A 22,766-nucleotide genomic window follows, 5' to 3' on the forward strand; every position below is an offset into this window, starting at 1 on the left:
TTAAAACACACACACACCTCTCTCTGCAATTCTATCATTTGATATTTGCACTTTATAGCACTGACATAGGTCTTCAAAAGAAAAGTGTGGGAATTGAAGCTTTTTTGGATTCCATTATATGTTCTGTCCATTATCCTTACCATAATACGATACAAAGTACTGAGCACTATTCATGGGCTCAGAAGGGATGCCCAGTGGTAACTATGTCATTACACAGCACCCGTCTCTCTATTCTAATTAAATTAGCAGTTTAGATGTGTAGACAGTGTGATCGGACCTGCACTGTTTGCCAGAATTTGTAGCCAAGAGGGAAAGAGGTGAATTCAAAATGTGTGGCAGGGACTTGTAAGGAAAGGGAACCGAGACATCAGGAATGCAAGCTGGAAGGGGGCAGCTATTGTGGGCAAGCCTGAGATGATTCTGGAGGGCAAGCTGCTCAAGCTCCAAAAGAGGCAGGAGTTGGCAAATGGAAGCCTTCTCTTGTCTGCCGCTAGTTGAGGGAAAACTTTATTAACTTAAGACTGGAAGCAGGACAGCTAATCTCTGAAACTTTGATAACCTTGTATAATGCACCGAAGAATACTGAATATGTGCTAGTTGCAATTCAAAAGGTAGCTATCTGAAATAATGCCCCACTAAGTAGAAAAGTACACATTTTCCAATTACTTCAGTCAAATATTATGAGACTATGCAATAACAGAAACACGGTAATGAAAATTTTATTTGTTAAAACACATCGCCCAGAATTGTTTGCAGTCCTTAGTTCAAGTGTTAATTATATTACATACTATTTAACAGGATTTTACGACTTTTGAAGTGCATTTTCTGTAAATTACATTTCCTGAGACATGCATAGTATTTTAGACTTATATATGTTTTACACATCAAAACACTGTACATAATCAGTGGTGCTCAGTGGTGCACAAAGCAAAGTACATCAAAAATACATTAACAGTTTAACAGTGATAATGTGCCACAGAAAGAATTGTACACACCTTGCATAATTACATTTTTTAAAGCAAGTATTATTTTAACTAAGGATGCAAGTGGTTTATGCTTCTAAATTGTATAAAAACACAAGGGGAAAATAATTATTTTGTTCTCCCTCTGGGTTTACAAACACTTATAGATTACATATTAACAAACTGAATCAAAGAGGAAGACAATTTTTTTTTATAGGAAGTTAGAAGGTGAAACTTTGAATTGCCCTTGGTTCAAGTTTTGGAGCCTACAGTTTATTTCAGTAGCTTGCAAGATATATAGGTCTACAAGACAGTTAACTTCCACTCTGCCATAGGAATTCATGAACCTACAAAGTTAAAATAATGTCAAACCAACTTAGATTCTTGAGGCTCTTAACTTCAAGACTTCACAAAAGCTCACTAAAGGATCTGGACAAGATTCAGGTAGTTAAATGAGGCTAGCAGATCCCAATGAGCTAGTTTTAAAAGTTGAACACCATATTATTGCATTCCAAGCAGATATACCTCAGATATTTCCTATGCAAAAAATACTTCTACAAATAAATGATGTAATTATTTAGTTATATGCCAACTGTTCAATCGTATATACATGGCTTTTTAGCCATGATTGTCCAACGTTTGGCAGTACTATCATATTGTAGGTAGAGTGTGCAACATCTGAAGCGGCCCTTAGGGGATATTTTCTGTATAATGCAGAATAGGGCTCATTCACCTTTAGCTCCCATTGTGGATGTAGTATAATTAAGGAGTTTTATCAGCAAAAGATACTAAGATATTAGAGTCTGCACTATTTTATAGATTGGAAGAAGCTAGAAAATTCTAATCCTCGGGCTCAAATCATACCTCACATTTTCATACCTATTTCTGCCTTTCGCAAGTTTGCCAACTCTGTTTTATCAAGCTTCACAAGCATTAATTGCACATATTTAAACCTTTAATAACAGATTGACAATACATTCAATGTGTGTTTATAAAAAAACAAGTCCTACTTTCTTCAATGGGGCTTACTCTTCAGTAGGTATATTTAAAACTGCAGTTTAAGAAATGTGAAGTAATTTCAGCCAGCTGTGACTGGACATAAAGTCCATGTAGAAGAAAATCTGTGGCAGAGTGGGAAGATGCAGGGGAGAAGCTTTTAAAAAACCCAAAGCTTAAGGGAAATATTTTACTTCACATCATCCATCGGTTCCCCAATGAGCTTTCAAAAATGTATATATTGAAATGTATTCAGCTAAACTATAAATCTTGGAAATAAGAAATGTTGCTGTTATACCCCATTGCCTTTGTTTTTTAGGGCACATAAACTGAAGAGTAGCTATAGAAAATGGATTTCAGTGTAAGTGAATGCTACAAAGCAAGTCAATAAAGCAGGCAACTCGGAAGATTAAACTCCGTTGTGACTGTTTCTTGTGCTTTACTTTTTGTAGTCAGGTACAGGAACTCAAATACAAAATAAAAGCATGCCACATCTATTGTGAATAATGTATAGTGTTAAGTTGAAGTAGGAACTCAAGTCTTTCCCCAGGGGCGCATGTATACCATACCCTTTCTGCAGAGGAAGGCGTTTAAATGAAAGTATGAACGTGTCATTGTGAACATGCACGCACCATTTGTAACTGACATGCAACTGTGTGGGCTTTTTACTCAGAAGTGCATTGGATGCCCATCGAAAAATTAAACAATGCTTAACAGCACTAAGGGTCAATATCTAATAAAATGCATACAGTACTTTAAAAAGGCACTTATTCTCCATAAAAGCCTCTAACAGTCAAGAAACATTTGCAAACATAACAGTACATAAATATAGTTCATAATTATTGTTCATATTTTGGAAAAAGGCTGGAAAAATAGTCAAGCAATTAATAGTGATTCAAATTACATATTAAACTAAGAGAGAAACTCCACGTGTGGTGTATTTGTTGCTGGACTGTACCACTGGAGACTGCTAGTTGGAAACTGAATTTTTGAATATGTCTCCACATAAACACACCACAACCTCCCTGTACATACCAAAACCAGAACTCTCCCTAAATTCTATTTTTGAATATGCAAAAGATTTGTTTACTGCAGGTAACTTACTCTCCACCTGCAATATAAAGAGCTACAGTTCTGCCGCAGCTGGATCATACAAGTATGCTCATTGTACTTTTAAAAAAATGGGTGGTGCTTTATGTTGAACAATTAAAGAATAATGTCATATGCTTGAAAATTCCCAAATATTGCAGCTCCAGCTATTATTTTAAAAGAAAGAAATGGTCTAGCATTATCTTGTTTAGCTCTCCTCTCAACCCCACTGCTATAAACTTTCAAAACAAACCCACATATTCATATACCTGTTGCTGAGTTACAGTGACTTTCCCGCACAAAGGAGCATGAACCAAATTTGTTAACTTTAAAATTAAATTGCACAGGAATAACTTCAAAGTTATACAGTTGGCAGGGAAGGTAGACAAGAGAAGGAATGATATGACAGAAAAAAGAAGAGGACTTTTTGAGCTAAGGGCATAATTTCTAGCTCACTTGGGACTTTTGGAATGCTCTTGCATATAATATCTTCATCCCAACTGACAGAAAAGGAAAACACAGTTGACAGATATCCATCAGTGGGCATGAACACTAGAAATTATCTGCAACATTCAAACCCAGGAAAATGATCTTCCACAAAATCCCAACTCACCAATTGAGCTGAGAAAGAATTGCAGCATTCAATAAAACAAATTTAATTCAAGGTGGATGTCAAATTGTTGTTAAAGTTGGTGATGCTCATGGAAGCATAACACGTAAGGATTGTTCTGCACTAAGAAAAACTTTGGATCCAAATATCATTGCTTAGACAATGTAATTTTGACTCCAATGCAAGCCATAGCCTATGCTACACATATTTCACAGACTGGTTCTTGAGCAACCTACCAAACATCAATCTCTTCCATACAAACTCTTCCCTCTAGAGCAGGAGGGAGTGATCTAAATTAGTCCCAGAAAGAAAGTATGGGTTGTTCAATTGGCTCATTAAGGCATACAGTGGGAAAATTAACACAATTTGCTTAAGCCGGAACACATTCACAATTAATCAACCTAATGTTTACAGTATGTATGCACAATATTATTTTTACGTGGAGGGTTCTTCCAACACATTTCTCCAGAAAAACAAAAGAAAGCAATTGTGCCTTATTTAGCTAAAACAAAGGGGAAAAGGTAAGAGAAACCTATCACAAAACATACCACACTTTTCACTCAAGCATTATTGTACCAATTACAACACATGGGCAGAAAAATCCTATGGTAATGGTTGTGCATGTGTGTGGCTGTGAAGATTCTTTGGGGAAGCTCCAACCACTTCCTAAGCCCCATCAACTTGTTGAAGTCAGGACAGGAGGTGGCTGGCAAGCTTTTCTCTACCTTTCCCCCCAACCCTTTCAATGGGAATGATTAACTACACCAGCTCCAAGACTGGTATAATTAAAGACTCCTCTGGGGAACCTGCCTGGGAAGGAGTGTCCTGTGGACTCCTAGCTGCCGCACCACATCCTGACCCAGTGTCCCACACCTCTCTGCTTGATGCCAGAGAACCAGCATAAATTCTATGCCCACAGAGTTTTCCACAGGTGTATCAGGGGACCTCTGGGAGCATAAGTACCATGCCTCCAGAATGGCACTTACGTCACTTCTGGTGACTCCTCAGCCCTTAATCAGCTGTAGGATTGTGTCCTTACATAGCTTTTGATGGTTCAGTTTTTTGAAATGTGAGCTGGGCTTCAAAAACAGCTTCAGCATATATTAACAAATGTTTCACCAAAGAAAGTATCTATTAAGCTATTCAGTGTGCTTTCCACTGAAGTTCAAAGAAATCCCTGGCAAATAAGAGGCAGAATGAACATTTCAGAAAATACAAATCACATGAACTCTTACTCCAAGAACAGTGTTCCTGCAGTGTTCTTTTTTCATAGCATACAGAGTATGTTTCATATTTTCAATATAGGTGTGTACAAAACACTAACGTCTCATTCATGTATTCATACTAACACTGTGCGCATTAAAAGCCTTACAACTATTTATTTAAAAGTAAATTAGAATAATTTCATTTCTCATAAAGCAGACCTTACTATCGTATAATTGAAACAACTGTTGAGACACACACTTAATTTGGACAGAAGAGAATGGAATTTGCAAGCTAGGTTGCGATTTGTAAAAACCTGCAGCCCTGCAGATGAGCCCTTTAAGCTCTAAATCAACCACTCTGGAATTCAGATTTTCCTTCCTCATAGTTACCATGTGACAGTGGCTTACTATGGTATGAATCATGCAGTGAGGTCTGTTCCTTAGTCTGCAGACAGTATTATTATCTTAAAAACCCTGGTGCAGGGTTTTAAAAGATTACTGAAGAAGTGTGATTCAAACTTATTTGACTGTACTTGCAACAGTTGTCTGTCTAACTCATTGCAAATCCAAGTGGAACTATACAAGTGACCTGAACCTAAGTATATGAATAAGTCTTGAGCACAAGCTTCCTTTATGTGCTTTCCAAGCCTTGCTGTACTTCTGAGAATAAAAGCTCTCGCTTCTCAGTGGTATTCACTATGTAGCCTATGGACCAAATTGTATTATGTAAGGATACTCCTTGCGATTTACTTCCCATCACGTATCCTACATGCCCTCTACCCAAATGTCAGATCTCCCTCCTCTGCTCTGCCCCCTCAATTCCTGGTTACAATTTCCAAACACTCTATGCACCCCAACCACATATTTAGCAGTGAAAGCAAGAGTGTCAGACTAGATCTGCATTCAACTCTCCATATTATGTATATGCTATGTGAATATAACAGTTCTATGAGATAAGGTGAAGAAATCTCATTGTGATTAGAATTGCAAAAGCAAGTATAAACTATCTGCTAGGCAGCAGCAGCAGCAGCAGAGAGAAGAAAGAACTATGTCTGAAAAAAATCTACTTCAAATGAACAAAATACTTCAAAGTTGCCTCCTTTCAAAATTTCAAATTTGGAAAGGAAAATGATTGCCAAAAAATTCTCTAGCTGACACCGGGACCATTTTGCAGATGCCCTGAAGCCCTAGGTGGGAAAACAGTGAAGCTATTAGGGTATCCTGGGGAGAAGTGCGCACACTTAAGCTAGAAGCTCCTTCAGATCCTGAACTGCTCACACTGCTGTAAAGACAAGTAAGTTTTCACTTTAAATGCAGTTATTTGAGCAGAGCTATAGACTACAAGTTGCAGCTGTGTGTGCAGCACTACATCTGTTGCTTTGGATCACAGCCCTTAGCAGAATTATAATGAAATAAATGGAGAAAAAATATTTAAAAGCTTATGTTGCGATTTTCTTTTAAGAAACGCAATATAGTTTTTAAACAAAATTGATTAGATGTCTAAAGTGCCTAAGCAGTAGTAGCAAAACTGGTTTCAAACCATTATTACTCCAAAATTTAACTGATCATGAGAATTTGAAAGCATTACTTTAAATAAACCATAAGCGCTGTGTGTTTAAGGCGAAGAAGGGGCCTTCTAGATTTTGCTGGACAACAATACCACATCAACTTTGGACTGCTGGCCATACCGACTAGGGCTGACAAGGGTTGGGGCCGAACAATATCTAGAAGGCTATAGGTTCCCCAGCCCCAGGTTTAAGGGCATATAATGATTCTAGGAAATCTGAAGGCATCAACATCGAAATTCTGTGCACGCCTATTCAGCTCCACTGAACTCAGTGGGATTTACTGCTGAGTAAACAAGGACAGGATTGTGCTGTAAGAAAATCAAATTCAATTAATGAGTTGCCATGCACAGAATTTGGGACAAGTTCCAAGTTACTGTCTTATTTTTGAGCTTGATTTTGTTTCATTTTGTTATTATATGGGACTTCATACAACTAATTCAAATAGTAATTAGTAAGTGCCACGATTAACAAACAGCCATCAATTCATCCCCAAAGGCAAAGCCAGTGTTGGTAAAGCTCTTTCACTGATGAAAGAGCTTTACCAACACTTTTTAAAAGTTAATATTGACATATGGGAAGCACAATGCACCCAAGTGGATGTGTGTGCCTCTAAACTACGGCCTATTTGGGATGGATAAAGTGCAGCTCACAGTATTTTCCATCATATTAGCTACTCTTATAAATTGGGTGGGTGGGTGGATGAATGAACAGAACCTAAGTAATTAATCTTCACATTCTAGCTATACCATCAGTGTATGAATACCCATTCATGGCCCTGCAGTGAAGGTCTGCCAAAAAATCAGTTACCATGACCTGAAAGGCAGAGAAGTGCATGCACCAGAAGATTTTTAATTTAATTTTGTGCAAATTGTTACAAAAGTGGCAATAAACAATCCATTTCAGCTTGGCTGGTGTCCTTGGTTCAAACTGCTATCTATCTATCTATCTATCTATCTATCTATATCAAAAAGCCTTGAAATTGTCCGTATTTGCAAAGTCACTAACAATGAGTGTATTTTAGGAGGGGGAAATAAACATCTGGATCTCATCTGCATGAACTCCAAAAACCATTTATCAGTAGCTTAAAAAGGGATGGGCCTTGCAGAACTGGTTTGGATTATACCTCTACAAGTTGTTTCCCAGCTTTTCCTTCCTTCCCACTTACTTGGCCTGGCAGCTACAACAACAATGGTACAGAGGCCTTCAGTAGGCTACTCCTACTGAAACTGTAGGATGTTTCCTGGGCACACAATGGCCTGTTCAAAGGACTTGGGCTTCTTGAAATAATTACTTTTCTTAGCAAGATGCTAGGAAAGAAGGAAAGCATACAGGAAGCCTTCCTATGTTGCAACCACCAAATTAGATAGTGGACCAAGCTACAGGGGCTTGTGGAGGAAATTGCTTGGGCTTTGTCACACTCCTGGTGATGTTACTGGAAGCACAGCAGCTGCAAGCTGGGCTCGGAATTTGGTTCAGAATAAAAACAAATTAAAAACAGAAAATAATTTGGTTTGTTAAGCTCAATTTCCAGTAACACTATAGGGATGGGGTTGCCCATCCCTGGGCAAAAAAGGGAAGGGCAAATCCTTTTGCCTGCAGCATAATATAGTTTTTTTAAAAAAAACAACAACTGCAGAACCAAACTCATAAAATAAGACAATGAATCCAGCTTGTGTGTTTGCTATATTAGCTTTGGATAAGTGTCTAGGGAGCACATTAGAGAGGCACTTTCAATTTGGAGATAATAAGGCACTCACTGAAAATCACAACATCCAGTAGCCCATTAGTGAGAAATGATTCAAAGCACAGGTGCTCTCGTGTTATAGTCCGCTCACCCCAGACTGCAGCTGGCAGTGTGTTTGGAAGAACACAGTCTTTACTTTCCAAAGCTGGGTGTCTCCAATTTCACATGGAATAGATATTAACACCACACTGGGGATATACAATTCTTTTAAAAGGACATTTTTAAAGCTGCTACAAATGCTCACAACCAACAATTTATACTATTCCGAATTATTGTTTTCTGAGTCTGTACTCTAAAAAGTTAAATCCTGCTAAACATTCTAAGCACTCAAAAACATTTTCCTTCTTTGAAAATGATTCCTGTATTTAGGATCTAAAGCAAAGCAAACTGAGTGTTCTGCTCATGCGGCAATGCCAAACAAAATGAGTAAATGTGCCTTTAAAAAACCTAACTGAGACAATTACTAATTATGATTATCATGATAATTTTAGTTCACTCATTATTTCTACCAAAGTAAGTGCAAAAAATAAGGAGAACATGTTTATTTTTCTACAAAATTTATAATATACATCACGGGCACCTACCACCAATTCCTGTGGTTTGAATTGCAATGAATGGGAGTAGCATAGGAAAATCAGGCAATGTTCTTCTGCAGCTCCAATACATTTTTTAAAAAGTGATTCTTATTCTGGAAGGTTCCTTGGTGAGTTCTCTACTTTCCCACTGGAAAAGATGCTTCATGCCCCATATACAAATTAATATTTAAGAAACTGTTGTAAAAGGTTTTGTTCATGGTTCTTTAAAGGGCCTGACCCAAGGAGCACATTTAAGTGCACCACAGTGGTTTCCATTTGAGTGCAAGGATTTGTTTTGTTTTTGCACACCTCCTCACCTTGCACTGGAAGTTGTTTCTGAGGTTTTCTCACTTTGAGGGAATTCTTCAGGAACGGGGAAAGCTCAGAATTCCAGCTGGGTACAGGGACCCTAAGCAACTGTTTTAGCTGGAATAAGCTCAGTATCATACTACTAGTGTTATAAATCAAATATTCTAGACAGTGTACTGGTGATATACAGAACATTAAAAGGGACAGTATTTAGCACTATCAATGTATTATAAGAACCCGAGGGGCTAATATTGCTTGCCATTGGTATCATTACTCTAAAAGTGAACATTTTCTCTTCGGAAAGCTATAGCAATAGTGCAGACGATATCCTCACAAATTAAAAAGTTCTTGATTTATCAGCGAGACACAGCGATGGCCCCATCATGGAACTGCCAAGTGGAAATGCACCTCATGTAAGCCACTGCTCTTTTTCTTTGCTGTATTTTTCAGACCACTTACGAGTGAGCTCCAGATAAATATTTGGCTTATGTGGCTGATAGTCAAGGTAAATTGTCTTTCCAGTCCTCTTCGGAATGGCCTTTTCAATCTGAGTTCCTTCATGCCATTCATTGAAAGAGGTGATAGAGATTATTTCAGGGCGTACCAGAAGCGCAGCGCTGAATGCAGTCTCATAGTATTTGCCATTGACGCGGTTCCGTGTGTTGTGGCTGTTCCATGGTCGAATGCTGGTGTCTACATAGCCTGGGCCCACGCTTGGAATAAACAGCAAGTTTTTCGTGTCACAAAAGGCTTTCAAACTTGGCCAGTTGTGATGGCTTGAGCCGTAGGAGAAGCCGTTGGTGGCAAAATATGTATAAATTCCGTCAAAGCCACTTCTATGGATTTCATGCTTGTGTTTTTCTTCCACAAGAAGGGCAATGAATAAGCTATCATAGGGTGTATTGCGTATACTCTGGGAGCCAGAGACAGTAAGCAGATTTGCCCACATTTCAGGGATTGTTATATAAGAATCGTAGACATAAAACATGGGAAGGGTTCTACCTGTGCTGACTTTATGTCTGTAAAAGGCTGGATGGGCTCCATATCTAGAAAGGAAAGAAAGTAACCAATATAAAGTAAATAGCCTTCATTTTTGTATCACTGGGTGTTAAGCAGTGTTGTTTGCTCTTCCCAAATTTATTTCCATTCAAATGTGGCATCATCATCATTAGAAATAGTAAAGGATGTACATTTGACAATGTAGTTATGCACAATTAATTTTATTTAAATTTGTCATTTCCACACTATGAGGAAAAAAATATTCTATTGCTATTTCATATTTCATGATACTTCAGCTAGTCAAGGCTAACTAAAGGTCTAGCAAGGCAGAAAGCATGAAAAATAGCCTTAAGACACAGCAATAAAGATAACAAAACTGGCAGTTGAACCAAATCTCTCTGACTTGAACAGGCAGAGAAAAGTCAGGTGATTTGAACAAGAAGCAGAGCTATTTGTGTGGATTAAGAACATTAATTGATAGTGTGCTGCACAACGAAACAAAATCACATGAAAAACACTGGACAGAGTTAAGTCGTAACATCATCATTCAAATACTTGAGGAAGTGCTTACTTGTCTATTATATACTTGATGTTGCTGTACATACTGCGATCGTCTCTATCTTTGTATGGCTCAATATGGAAAGTGACCTAAAAAAAATGAAATATTAGATAGGTGTTTTTAAATAACTGAATAATCTCAACATAGTGAAGGTCAAATACTTCTATTTATGAAGTTCAAAGGTGAGTGTGTATCACCAGTCAAAACATTACTGTCTATGAACAGAAGGGAGGTATCAGCAGGCTTAGGGGAATACCAAGGTTTGCAGAAGTTATTCTTGAAATCTCCATTTTGAGTCTAAATATTCTGTGTTTGAGCCATAGTTGCACAAGCAGAAGCTGTAAGGTTTTCCTGCCTTCTCCTCCCCAGTATAGAACCCTCTGAGGATCAGGAGACTGCAGGAAACCACTGAAGGCTGTTTCCATCAAAAGCTTGCACAAGCCACCAGTTTAGTACCACTCCAGAGGTAGTTCTTCGAAACAGCTGAACCACATATAACACAATTATGCATGATAATGCAATTAGCTGGCACTTACAGAGATACCAGTTGTGATAAAGTCACTTTACACAAACTGTGATAAATATAACTTTCAGTCCTATCACTAGGTTGTGGTATTCATTTGGAAACCAAATGAATTAAGAATAGGCAATTGGAATTTGGTCAAGATTTGTATCCAAGATTATGAAGTAAGAAGATAAAATGTACAGCCTGCACAAACCCTTTGGGAACTGCATTTGTTTCAGATGCAGTTTTACTTTAAAGTGCATCATGAGACAGAAACCTAGCAAGGGCAATGTAATCAAGAATGAAAACTCCAAGCAATTCAACCCAGGAGAGTTATGAACTTAAACAAGGAGCAAAATGTTCCAAGTGTTAGTGCAACACAGCACTCTATTATAATTCACAATTCAACAGAATAATGTAAAGCCAATAGAAGTGCATGCAAAGTAACTCAAATATACTCCTACACAACAACCACAACAAAAATGTAACTGTGATTAATATAAATTGCATTTCTAACGGGTGTGGGGAACCTTTGACCCTCCAAATGTTACTATTATTTATTAAATTTCTATACCACCATTCATCTGAAGATCACAATAAAAACACACACAAAAATACACAGTATAGTAGCAAACAAAGCAAACAAAAACAAAACAAAACAATAACTCTAATCATCCTGGCCAATGGTTGTAATTCAGTAACATCTGGAAGGCTGAAAGTTCCCCATATCTGAGGTAGAAGTACCAACTAAAGAGTTGCTTTTGTGGTATTGTAAGCCTAGCAAGAAATATACAGAAAAATGGCTGCACCTCATTTGCCAGGCACTAAAAGCACAATCCTATGAGTGTTTCCAGAAGCACCCAGTGCACCATTGTATGGAATCTGTGCACTGGATTCAGTGGAAGTGACTCACAGGTTAATGGGCATGCATTGTAGCCTATGAATTCAGTGGTACTTCAGAGTAGACATGTATACACAGAAAGTTGCTCTTTAGCTACAATAGTGTAAGATACTGTAGCTAAACTGGATACACAACACTAGGCTGTTTCCTAGTTCTATCAATGTAGCATTTCACCAAACATTCCTTAGCTTGGAATTCCCAAGCTGTGGTCTGTGAACCACTAGTGGCCTGCAAGCTTTGTTTATGTGGTCTGTGGAATGTCCACATTAAATATTCATATTTATTTTCCATTGTATTTTATTGCTTCTTTTCCTCCTTATATCCCAATTGTAATATAATACAATACAAGAAATAAAAGGAGCAATAAAAACACGATTAAAAATCATACAGCATCCAGCACAGCACATTCCAATTGCTGTAACACTCAGGGGGAAAAATCGTTAAGTGGTCTGTCAAGACCATCAACAATTTTCGATTGGTTCATTGGTGGGGAGGGAGTTTGGGCAGCAGCACCTTAGCCGCAATGAAATTACATGCAATTAACTCAACACCTCAAACTCCGATAGGACAACTGTGCAGAGAGTCTAACTTTAGAACAATCAGTCCATCATATCTACAACTTTGACAAGTCTAAAACTTCAAATAGTGTACCTTTAATTTGTACTTATGTGCAATATCCAAAATTGTTGGTACCAGGGCATCAACAGGTTCTCCATTTTCATCACCCATTCCAGGTGGGTACCAAGAAAGGGCCAATACCCCTAAGGAACAAAATATACATTTTACCTATGGTGATGTTTAACCAATTTGTATTGAATGTCTTTTTTAAAAAGCAATTTAGCAAACAAAGCATGTACAACTACTTTGAGATTTCAGTATCAAACATTTCAACACATAAGCCAAAAAAATTGAGTTTCTTTAGCTATCTTCAAGTATCTTCAAGTCACCAATTAAATCACTACTGTACTAGCTTTATTGTTTGTTTGACTAATTTTTAAGAATGGGCAAAAAATAATCCTTACACTATCAGGTGGTAGAACAGGGTAGGTCTATACCCTTTTCATGCCTAATGGTTGGAATAGAACCTTAACAGCCAGAGGAAACCAGCCTGTGGGGACAATATGGCTCCTTTTACAGTGGAACCTTGTGTTATGTACCGTCCCCCTTGCGAACGCTGCGGGTTATGAGCTCCGCTAACCCAGAAGTAGATGTTCCCGGTTGCGACCTTTGCCTCGGGATGCGAGCGGAAGTTGCGTGCTGGCAACGCGGAAGCAGCGGAAGGCTCCATTACTGAAAGCGCGCCTCATGTTATGAGCTGTTTTGGGTTACAAATGGACCTCCGGAACGGATTACGTTCGTAACCAGAGGTACCTCTGTATACAATTCCAACTCATTTCTGGGCCAGTAAAGTATGAATCATGCAACAATCACCTCTGTTTGTATCTGTCTCTAAGAACAGAAATCAAGGGAATGCTGATGGAGAGGAGATGCATAGGCCATATTTAATTTTTTTGAGAATGAGAGGCAAGGCAAAGCAAAGTGTAAAAAATTGTCTGTTTGCAGGAATAGGGGAAGTGCAACTGTATCTGTTAAACAGGCTTAAAATTGTGTTTTAAGATGACTTAAGTAAACATCATTAAAAATGTTTGGGGAGGTGAACAGTGGATGGGGTGTTGCCAAGCAGACAGAGGACAGAAGTTGAGCTCTGCAAAACTACCAGCATTAGCCACTGAATACATGGTTGAAGAGGTTTCATTTTTCAGCTGCTCTGCCCTTCTGCCTCTTTAATCAGGTGGCCTTCCAAGGGAGTGGCTGAACAAACCAGGATGCCCAAGCTGGGATGCAGTAAGAAACCAGTTAGTGCAAACTGCAGCTGAAAAGCCAGCTTCAAACTGTGCTTATGGATCCTCCTTCGTCAACTCACAAAATCCATGATTAGTGAGTAAATTTCAGTACAGGTGTACAAGCAAGCCATAGTTTAGCTAAACAGAATAGGTCACAAGTCTAGTAGAAGGGGATAGTCCACGTAGTTACCTTCCAAGTTCCTGGTTTCAATATATTTTTACTCAATCCCTGAGAAAAGACATTTGTGATTCATCCTAATTGTCATATGTCATGGAGAACAGAGTTAATAATGGGGAAATTATGTAAGACTTTCTCACAATTCAGTTTCAGCTCAAAGAAGGGGGAAAGTGACTTATCACACCAAAGCTCTGAATTCAAAACGCTTAATGCCATACAGAAAAATAAAATACCATTTACCAATGGAAGCTGAGCTCATCTGCTTCATGTGCTCTTCTATGACAGAAGGGTCTTTGGAGCTGTAAGGTCCAAGTTCAGGATAGAAGCTGGAGCCAATATCCTCCGGAGGACTGTGCCTTCCTTTTGGATAATCACTTGCAATTTTGGGATCCCAATGTGTTAACAATGGGTGGTTCCAGTGAATATATTTTCCATCAAACTGTGGTGTCCCATACCAGCTGTAGTAAAACACATGAAAGTTGTAATTTGGGGGAGGCAGATCTTCTAGCTTCCTTACAGAAACGGTGGGTTTTTTTAAGTTCATTGTTAAAGGGTGAACATTTTTTGCGTGCGTGAAACTTTCTTCCTTAGCTCCGCTCTGCACATTGAACTTATTTCTTAAATGTGTTGTTCGTTGCTGAAAATCTGGTAACAGGCCAAGGCCAAATGGATCTCCAAACCCAGCTCTTTCAGGTCTCAAAGTTTTCAAGGCCATCATTATGGAGCATATGAATAAAATAAAGAGCACCAGAATGATGCACGTTCTCCTGCGAAATCTTGCCATGATGTCATTGTAGTTCAAGGCACACGTAGGCGGCTTCTAGCTGCCAATGATTTAAAAAGCATAATGTTAGGGTTTGAAATGTTGCAAACAATTTTTAAAAAACTATTTAACATTTGTAAAGCACCCTAAAAAATTCTAAGCAGCCCCTTCCTGCAGACTCAACATATAAGAGACAAAAACATGAAATAAAAGAAGGTTAAGACTAGAAAAAGAAAGCAAGGGCCAGATCTGGGTCTCCCTTACCATGATGTTCTTTCTTGGTCTCCTGGACAGGGTAACATTTCTGGTGGGAAACAATATGCCAAAAGCTGTTCCTCTGGCCTATGGATGAGTCCACTCTGGCATCTCCCTTGTCTTGTTTTCTTTAGGCAGGTCTTTGGCCCACAAGCTAGCTTGTAAATATGTTTACATATTTTCCACCACCGTTTGCCTCTTGCAAAGCACCCACCACTTAGGCGTGGCTCTCAGAAGGGTTCCTCAGAAGGGAGTGTACCGGTAATCCATGGGGTGAAAAAAATTTGTCCATCCCTGGATTACAGCATTACTTCAGTCACCCAATGACATCAGCCATTCTGACATAAGGAAGAATAACCGTATGTCAGCTTGGTACAGAATTTTGATTTTCACTTAAAATGTAGATACAACAATGAATCTTCATTCAATTTTGCTGTATAATAAACATTCTACAATTGTTATTGGATTTATCTATCTTGCAACAAATAACTCAGGAGCTAACAATACTTTTTTTTTTAACATTACTGTTCTTTTATTGTGTTGTGTAGCATTTAATTTTGTAGTAGTGTTATGATGGTTATGTTTTTACTTTTTGAAAAAATATGTCCCTTGCTAAAGCTATAACAAATAAACTGTGAGGTGAAAGAAAAAGAAAAACTGTAGGGATGAAACTTGATGGACGGAATGTTGAGATAAGAATGAGAGGGAACAATAAATTCTCCGTGCGGAATAAGAAGCTTCACAAATGTAAGGCTGACTTCTAAATATAGTCAATTATCATCCAGGACATGAGATAGCTTGTCACAAAGACACAAGACACAGAGAAGCACAAGACACAAGCAATTTATCACTGGCAAGTCCACCTATTGTCTACCAAAACCCAAGAGAAACCTGGTTAAGTGGGGGGGGGGGGGCAGGGAGAGAATGTTCTCTACCTGTGTAAACATTCCAAGCTTTCAAGCATAACAGAGGCAAGGAATGAAACTTGATGTGCATGTTCAGTGTACAATTACACATTTCATGTTCAAACTCTAGCCCCTACACCCATTTTCAGGAAGGTCACAAGACTCCTACACAGTTCCATTACTAGAAAATGAGGTACTTAAAAGAACAGTGTCACACCTTTTCTCCTTAGTGTAATTTCACATTAGAAATACATTTTTTCTCTCCTTTGAGTACCAGTTTCCAATAGTTTAAGTTGTGTTATTATTATTGGAAAATAGGGTTGATCTAGACAAGGTTCATAAAGATATCTTGTTTAAGAAGAAAATCAATGCAATAAGATTTATCCTCAACATTAATCAAATAGACAATGTTCTACAGTATATTAACATATATTATAGAAGCACAGGAGGTTCTTTCATTGTAAGCCTCAAAATTCTATAGCTTATAAAAATGCCGTCTGTTTAGCTAATAACTTGGCTTACGTTGTCTAGGCTGAAGAGGTCTATGAAAGTGCCAAATTTCTAACTGACCTGAAAAAGATTGCCACAGATAACAGAGTAAGTCGAGAAGTGCTGAAAATTTACACTTTGCCCTGTCCCCTGCTCTTTAGGAACATAGGAAGTTGCCTTATACTGAGCCAAACCCACTGGTCTATTCAACTCATTATTGTCTGCACTGAATGACAGGGACTCTCCAGTATTTCAGTCTCTCCCAGTCCTAACTGGAGATGCCATAAAGGACTGAACCTGGGGCCGTTTGCATGCAAGGCACTGAGTTGTGGCCTTCTGCTATTAAGACCACATACTGTATAACTGATTTCAATACAGAGTTTTTTACATTTTTGTAATCTGCCCTGAGACTTTATTTTAAAGGTCAACTAAGAAATATAATAAATAACGATTCTTTCCAGTTTTGGTGAAACTCGCTGATCTATTTCATTCAGGCTTCTTGTGGAGCCCTCACTTCCACTGGCTTGGTGAAGTTCTGAAAAACTACTCAAAAGTTATTAAGATTTCCTCTCTCATTAAAGTCCATGGTAAACAAGTACAGGCACAGGGCTTATGTTCCACGTCATCACATGCATTGGTGGAGCGTGCATAAGCCTGCCCTATCCCACAGTGAACCCACTTCCACACACTCCACCCCACCCTGAAACTGCCCCCACATATCCTTTGCTTCACACTTAAAGCACCACCACAGAAACAGACACTGAATTCCACACACAATCTCAATACACACCCCATACTTAAACCCACCCCTACCCCCTGCCTATCACCTAGTGTTCTCCTCATATTGGGAGAAAGGCAGGAGCGAAGTAAACAGCAAGTTAACTTTTAAGGTCTCGGGGAGTCAGTCTGCCAGGCAGCAAGATTACTGAGCAAGAGAGGATATTACCACCCTGTGCAGACTTACTCAGAAGCAAACTTTTCTGAACACAAGGGTAAAACCTATTCATTTGCTTATTTCTACACAGCTACTAGCTTGTTTGTGTTTTGCTTTTGCAGAATCATTCCCCACATTGAAAATACCACAGGGCTACTACAACAATTAACAGTTATGAAACCATTACTTCTCTATTTAGCAGAACCCATTATTTCAATATATTTTCTTTTCATAAACTAAGTAATACGGTAATACAAAACCAGTACAATGTTGGGTATTTTTGCTGGCCCCAGGCACTCCATCCTCCCTTGCAGGATTGGGCCCGAAAGACCAAGGAAAAGTGGGGGTGCATGGAGGCAAAGTTGCCAGTAAGCACAATCTGTGACAATGTACAACCTCCTTGCTGATCACAGGGTATATTTCTTAAGGTTTCATCAGCCTTAACTTCAAATGTCCTGAGTTTGTGGAGTTTGAATCAACATCAGAAAGCCTTAACTCGTATTTTAAAACTAGCAAGTTTTTTGATCACTGAATATATAGCACACACTGTCATCCGTGAATATAATAGTTTGCAAATAAATAATGCATATACAATTTTGTACTGAGCTGTATCTTATGAAATTAAAAGTAAATAGCCATGATAGCTATTCCATACAATATCAGCTACTTTATCAGCTGAACCCACTTTTTATAATACTGTATAGAGAGGAATTAGGGATATAGTATACTAGTTGCTCTTCTGTGACATTAGTTATATTACAATGTAACACCTAGTTACATTAGTGTAAGCCCTATTATAACAACTTTTCTTATACTGTATCTATTTAATCTAACAAAGTTGTCAAACTTCTGATAACCGGGGGCAAAGTCACAGGCTGGATTGACATGTGTTAGAAACCGTTAACCCCTTCATCAACCTCTCTGAACGGCATGCAAGCAGAGCCCTCCTTCGCATGGGGGAAAATGCACCCCGTGGTTTGCTTCTGGACGAAGTGCCAACCCTTGACCACTTCCACCCCAAACTGAGCTCAACGTCAGTCTGGGTGCTTACTGCAGCTTGGGAATTGGTGAGAGGCAAGGAATAACCCCTTGCAAAGCTCAGACCAAATATCTAGAAGAAATGAATTTAATCGTTGCGTGTATGTGTGTATTTATGTACACGCATAGGCGGGGTGCATGTCTCGCCGACCCTAATTGTATTTTATTTTTGGTCCTCCCGACACCCCTGCGAGGATGGCCTAATTACCACAGCTGGGATTTGAGCGCGAGCCTCCCCAGCAACGGCTGCGCCAGCGCACGTATCCAGGCGCCTTACCTACCCAACCGGGCAAGGTAAGCCCCGCAAGCGCTACTTCACCTGCGCAGCGCCCCCGGCTCTCGGCGGGGGCGCCTTACGCCGACCACCTCGCCTCGGGACCCCCATTGCTCGACTCCCGCCCCCCTCGGAGAGTCACGTGAGGCGCCTCGGGCGCGCGGGCAGCCTTTCACCTCCCCCCACCCACCGGACCACAGAGAGGACCCTCCCCCATTTTTGTCGCCGCCGCCGCTGTCATTGCCACAGCACAGAAGGAGTACAGGCAGGGGGGAAGAAGGAGCCTCCTCCTCCTTCGCCTTCCCTCTTTCCCCGCCTCTCACTTACCCCGAGTTCAGAGCCAGAATCCGCAGGGACTGGAAGATCAAGGGTCCTGCATTGAAACTGGGGGGCGGCGAAGGGGTTGAAATAGAGTTGCAAGCGGGGCCAAAGGCTAACCAGCCTCTTTTCCAGGTCTAGCTCCCCCTAGACGTTGATGAGCTCTCACGCGCCCTCTCCGCTGAGCATGCGTAGTAGCAGAGGGAGAAGCCGCCGCTTGCCCTTAAGTTCGCGGGAAGAGCTACGTAGTAACTATCGCCGTTTTTAATCAAGTGCCTCCTCTCTGCGGCGCAGCCTAACTATGCCACCGCCCCCCCCCCAGTCCCTCGGAGGGTGCTATGCGGCACGGCGCGCATGCGTACCGCGCTCAACCTCCGATGGAACGTTTTCGCTTAACGGGGCATCTGCTTTTCTCCTCTATCGAACCTTCCCCCTGTGCAAGAAGTTAAAGCCCAGAGTGGGACTTAACCTCCAGCTCGGCATCCCAGTCCTATCCACACAATAAAATAAAATAAAATAAAATAAAAGCCCCACTAAGTTCATTGGCATTTCCCCTTTCGAGTAAGAATGCAGGTCCTTGTCACTCTTTTGCTCATTGCTCCATTGCAATGTCACTTCAGGTTGAAAGTGCTATCAACACTTGCCGCTTCTATGTTGAAGTGGCGAAAGGCATCCATTCAGCAGTTTAAACGGTACACAGCAACTTCTCCCTTTGCCCTGTGTAGGGGGGACTACATGGGAATTGGTGGAGGAGTCCCCCCTCCCCATTTGCCATTTCTTAATCTACCAGATTTGCACAAAACAGCAGCTGTGTTTGTGTGTGTTGCCTCAAGCCAGGAAAGCTGAGATCTATGGGTACATGTGCACATACACATTTTGTGATGCACCAAGCTTGCACAAAAGAGCAGTCCAAAATAAAAATAAATGATGCCTCACTCCAAGCTAGGTAAGGAACTGGCTGCCTGTTGCTTCTTTTCAGGATGGAGGCCTGGCCAGGACAGCTTTCCTGTTATAGCTTGTGGGGTGGATGAGGCATGTGACCCTCACCTGTTCTGGGTCTACTCTAGCTGAGGAATTACACAACTCCTTTTCTGAGCTAACGAGGCCCACCTGAGCTGTGGGTCCTTGCCTGCCTTCACTCAGAACTGAGAGCTGTAAGTTTTGGTATCCCGAGGTCAGAAGTAGTACATCCCATATTGCCAGTTGAGGCAAAACAGGAAGTCCCACCCTGCTCTGCCACACCACAACACCATCACACACCATCACTACTGCCACACCTGCTAGTGGCAGTGCAGCTGTACCACAAGCTGTATCACCTCCGCCACTAGTGGAGAAGCAGTGCTGGCATTGGTCCCCAAAAGAGCTTGCAACATATCTCCCAAATCTCAAGAGATCTTTTGCTCTCCTTGACATCTTGCAAGTCTTTGCGGAGATCTCGCAAGATCTTGCAGGAAGCACTCACCTTTAATTTTTTTTAAAAAAATAAAAGTTTCTTAATCTACCAGATTTGCACAAAACAGCAGCTGTGTTTATGTGTGTTGCCTCAAGCCAGGAAAGCTGAGATCTATGGGTATTTGTCTACATGTGCACATGCACCTTTTGTGATCTACCATGGTTGCACAAAAAAGCAGTCCCAAAATAAAAATAAGCAATACCTCATTCTAAACTAGGTAAGGATTTTGAGTTGTTCATATGTATGGCTGCCTATTGCTTCATTTCCTCCCCGTTTCCTCCCCAGGACACAGGCCTGGCCAGAAATGCAGACCATCTTGCAAGACTTTGATGAGTCTTCGCAAGATCTTGCAGGAAATCAGCACCTATCCTGGCACCACTTCTCTGGCAGAGGTGGGGGCGTGGCAGGAGGCGCCCACAAGGGTGCTGCCTTGGGGGTTTCTGCTGCCTGAGGCAGCTACTTCATGCCACTTCATGGGTGGGGTGGCCTTGCCTGAGGTCATTATGGGCATACACACTGGTATCTGTTTACCTGTAAGCACATACCTTTATTTTATTTTTAATATGAGTTTCTTAATCTACTAGATTTGCACAAAACAGCAGCAGTGTCTCTCTGTGTGTTTGTGTGTGTGTCCCCACGCCAGGAAAGCTGAGATCTATGGGTATTTGTCTACATGTGCACATACACCTTTTGTGATCTACCATGGTTGCACAAAAAAGCAGTCCCAAAATAAAAATAAGCAATGCCTCACTCCAAACTAGTTAAGGATTTGGAAGGCTGTTTGTGGCTTCATGCCCCTCCCTTTCCTCTCCATCTCTTGTACCCATGGGAATAGCGAAGTGGCGGCTGGGTGGTTGTATCTGAGGATGTGCTTCCCCCCAGCAGTAGCTTTTTGTCCTCAGTATTCTATTTATTGGGCATTTTACCTGTGATTTCAACTTTGAATTTCTGAAAAAAAGCTTCCCCCCCCCCAAAGAATTCTGAGAACTCTAGTTCGCTATGGGCACCGGGAATTTTAGCTCTGTGAGGGGTTAACTACAGTCCCTGGGATTCTTTGAGGAAAGTCATGGTCTTTAAGTGCCCTGCTTTAACAGTTTAAATTAAGATTTTAAATATTTTTATTGTGCTTTTTTAATAGGCTTATTTTATTATACATTTTTATTGGTGGGGTTTGATTTAATGTTTTGATGAAATTGTTTTAATGTGCATTTTAATCATAGGTGTTTATACTATTTGTAACTGGTTTTATACTGCAAGCCACTTAGAAGCCACCTTGAAAAGCCAATTAAGCAGTATATAAAATAATAAGTAATAATGCACTTCCACCAGGGGAAATGTAGATGAGAAATAAGAGAGACGTCTGCTTCTTCCGTGATCAGTACTCTCCCCTGCATCACCCACAGAGCAAGCAGAGAGGGCTTGATATTATTTCTCTCTAGGCAGCACTATGAGCTCAGTCTTCTCTTCAGTAGTTCCCAGGGAAGATGAGAAGAGAGAGGAGCAGCTACAGCTTTTTCTTGGAGAATTACAAGGACACACTTGGAAGAACGGGTGTGTCTTAGCTTGGAGGGTCCTCCCAGTTCCCTGCTGCTTCTGATGGGAAGAAAGGATAGGTTGCCCATTAGTAACCAGTCATTACTAATTAATCACCTCTACTTATCAAGAAACAGTGGCTGTTCGGCTACTTTTCTTTCAAAGGAGAAGCTGCACCGACTTTGTGCAAATGCACCTATGCATATCTGCTAAAGATTGACTGATTGCAAAATGCAGCCTGACCTGTGCCAGATCCCTGCACTGTTCCTGTAAAGGATTATTCAGTAGCAGATGGTGCAGTGGGATATGGTGGGGTAGCAGTGCTCACCTGACTTCTTGACAGCTGAGTTTCTGCTAGTGCATTTACACCACACACCTCCCTGCCACCTTGCTCCTCCCCTCCCCCAATATACAGCAGTGACTCAATAGTTGGGTGGTCAGGGAAGAACCACATTGCCACTACCACCACCACATTGTCCACAACTAGGGTAGTGAGCCCTTGTCTATTATCTTTGAGAATACTTAGAGAACAGGTGAAGTCCCTACAGACTGGAGGTGGGCAGATGATGTCCCCATCTTCAAAATGGAGGGAAAGGAAGACCCAGGTAACTACCGACCAGTGATCTTGATATCAATACCAGGGAAGGTCCTCGTATAGATAAGTCAACAGTTGGTCTGTGAGCATTTAGAAAAGGATGCTGTGATTACTAAGACCCAGTATGGGTTTCTCAGAAATAAGTCATGCCAGACCAATCTGGTT

The 22,766-nt window shown here is 40.4% G+C and overlaps 1 protein-coding gene across 3 annotated transcripts; it reads right to left on the reverse strand.

The window, feature by feature from the left end:
- Window positions 1–706: 706 nt before the first annotated feature.
- MANEA (mannosidase endo-alpha) lies at window positions 707–19,219 on the reverse strand. 3 transcript variants are annotated; one of them, XM_083434369.1, is made up of 5 exons: window positions 19,030–19,219; window positions 14,285–14,868; window positions 12,674–12,783; window positions 10,629–10,705; window positions 707–10,104 (listed from the first exon to the last, which is right to left on the reverse strand). In XM_083434369.1, the coding sequence occupies exons 2-5, from the start codon at window positions 14,826–14,828 to the stop codon at window positions 9,468–9,470; spliced, it is 1,368 nt and encodes a 455-aa protein (XP_083290495.1). In that variant the 5' UTR covers window positions 14,829–14,868; window positions 19,030–19,219; the 3' UTR covers window positions 707–9,467. The 3 variants fall into 3 exon arrangements, with proteins under 3 accessions (XP_083290495.1, XP_083290496.1, XP_083290494.1); XM_083434370.1 differs by having other exon boundaries at window positions 14,285–14,864; window positions 19,030–19,166; XM_083434368.1 differs by lacking the exon at window positions 19,030–19,219 and adding an exon at window positions 18,748–18,819 and having other exon boundaries at window positions 14,285–14,864.
- Window positions 19,220–22,766: the final 3,547 nt, after the last annotated feature.

This window comes from Podarcis tiliguerta (genome assembly GCF_965153285.1).
Source record: "Podarcis tiliguerta genome assembly, chromosome: 3".
Lineage (NCBI taxonomy): Eukaryota > Metazoa > Chordata > Lepidosauria > Squamata > Lacertidae > Podarcis > Podarcis tiliguerta.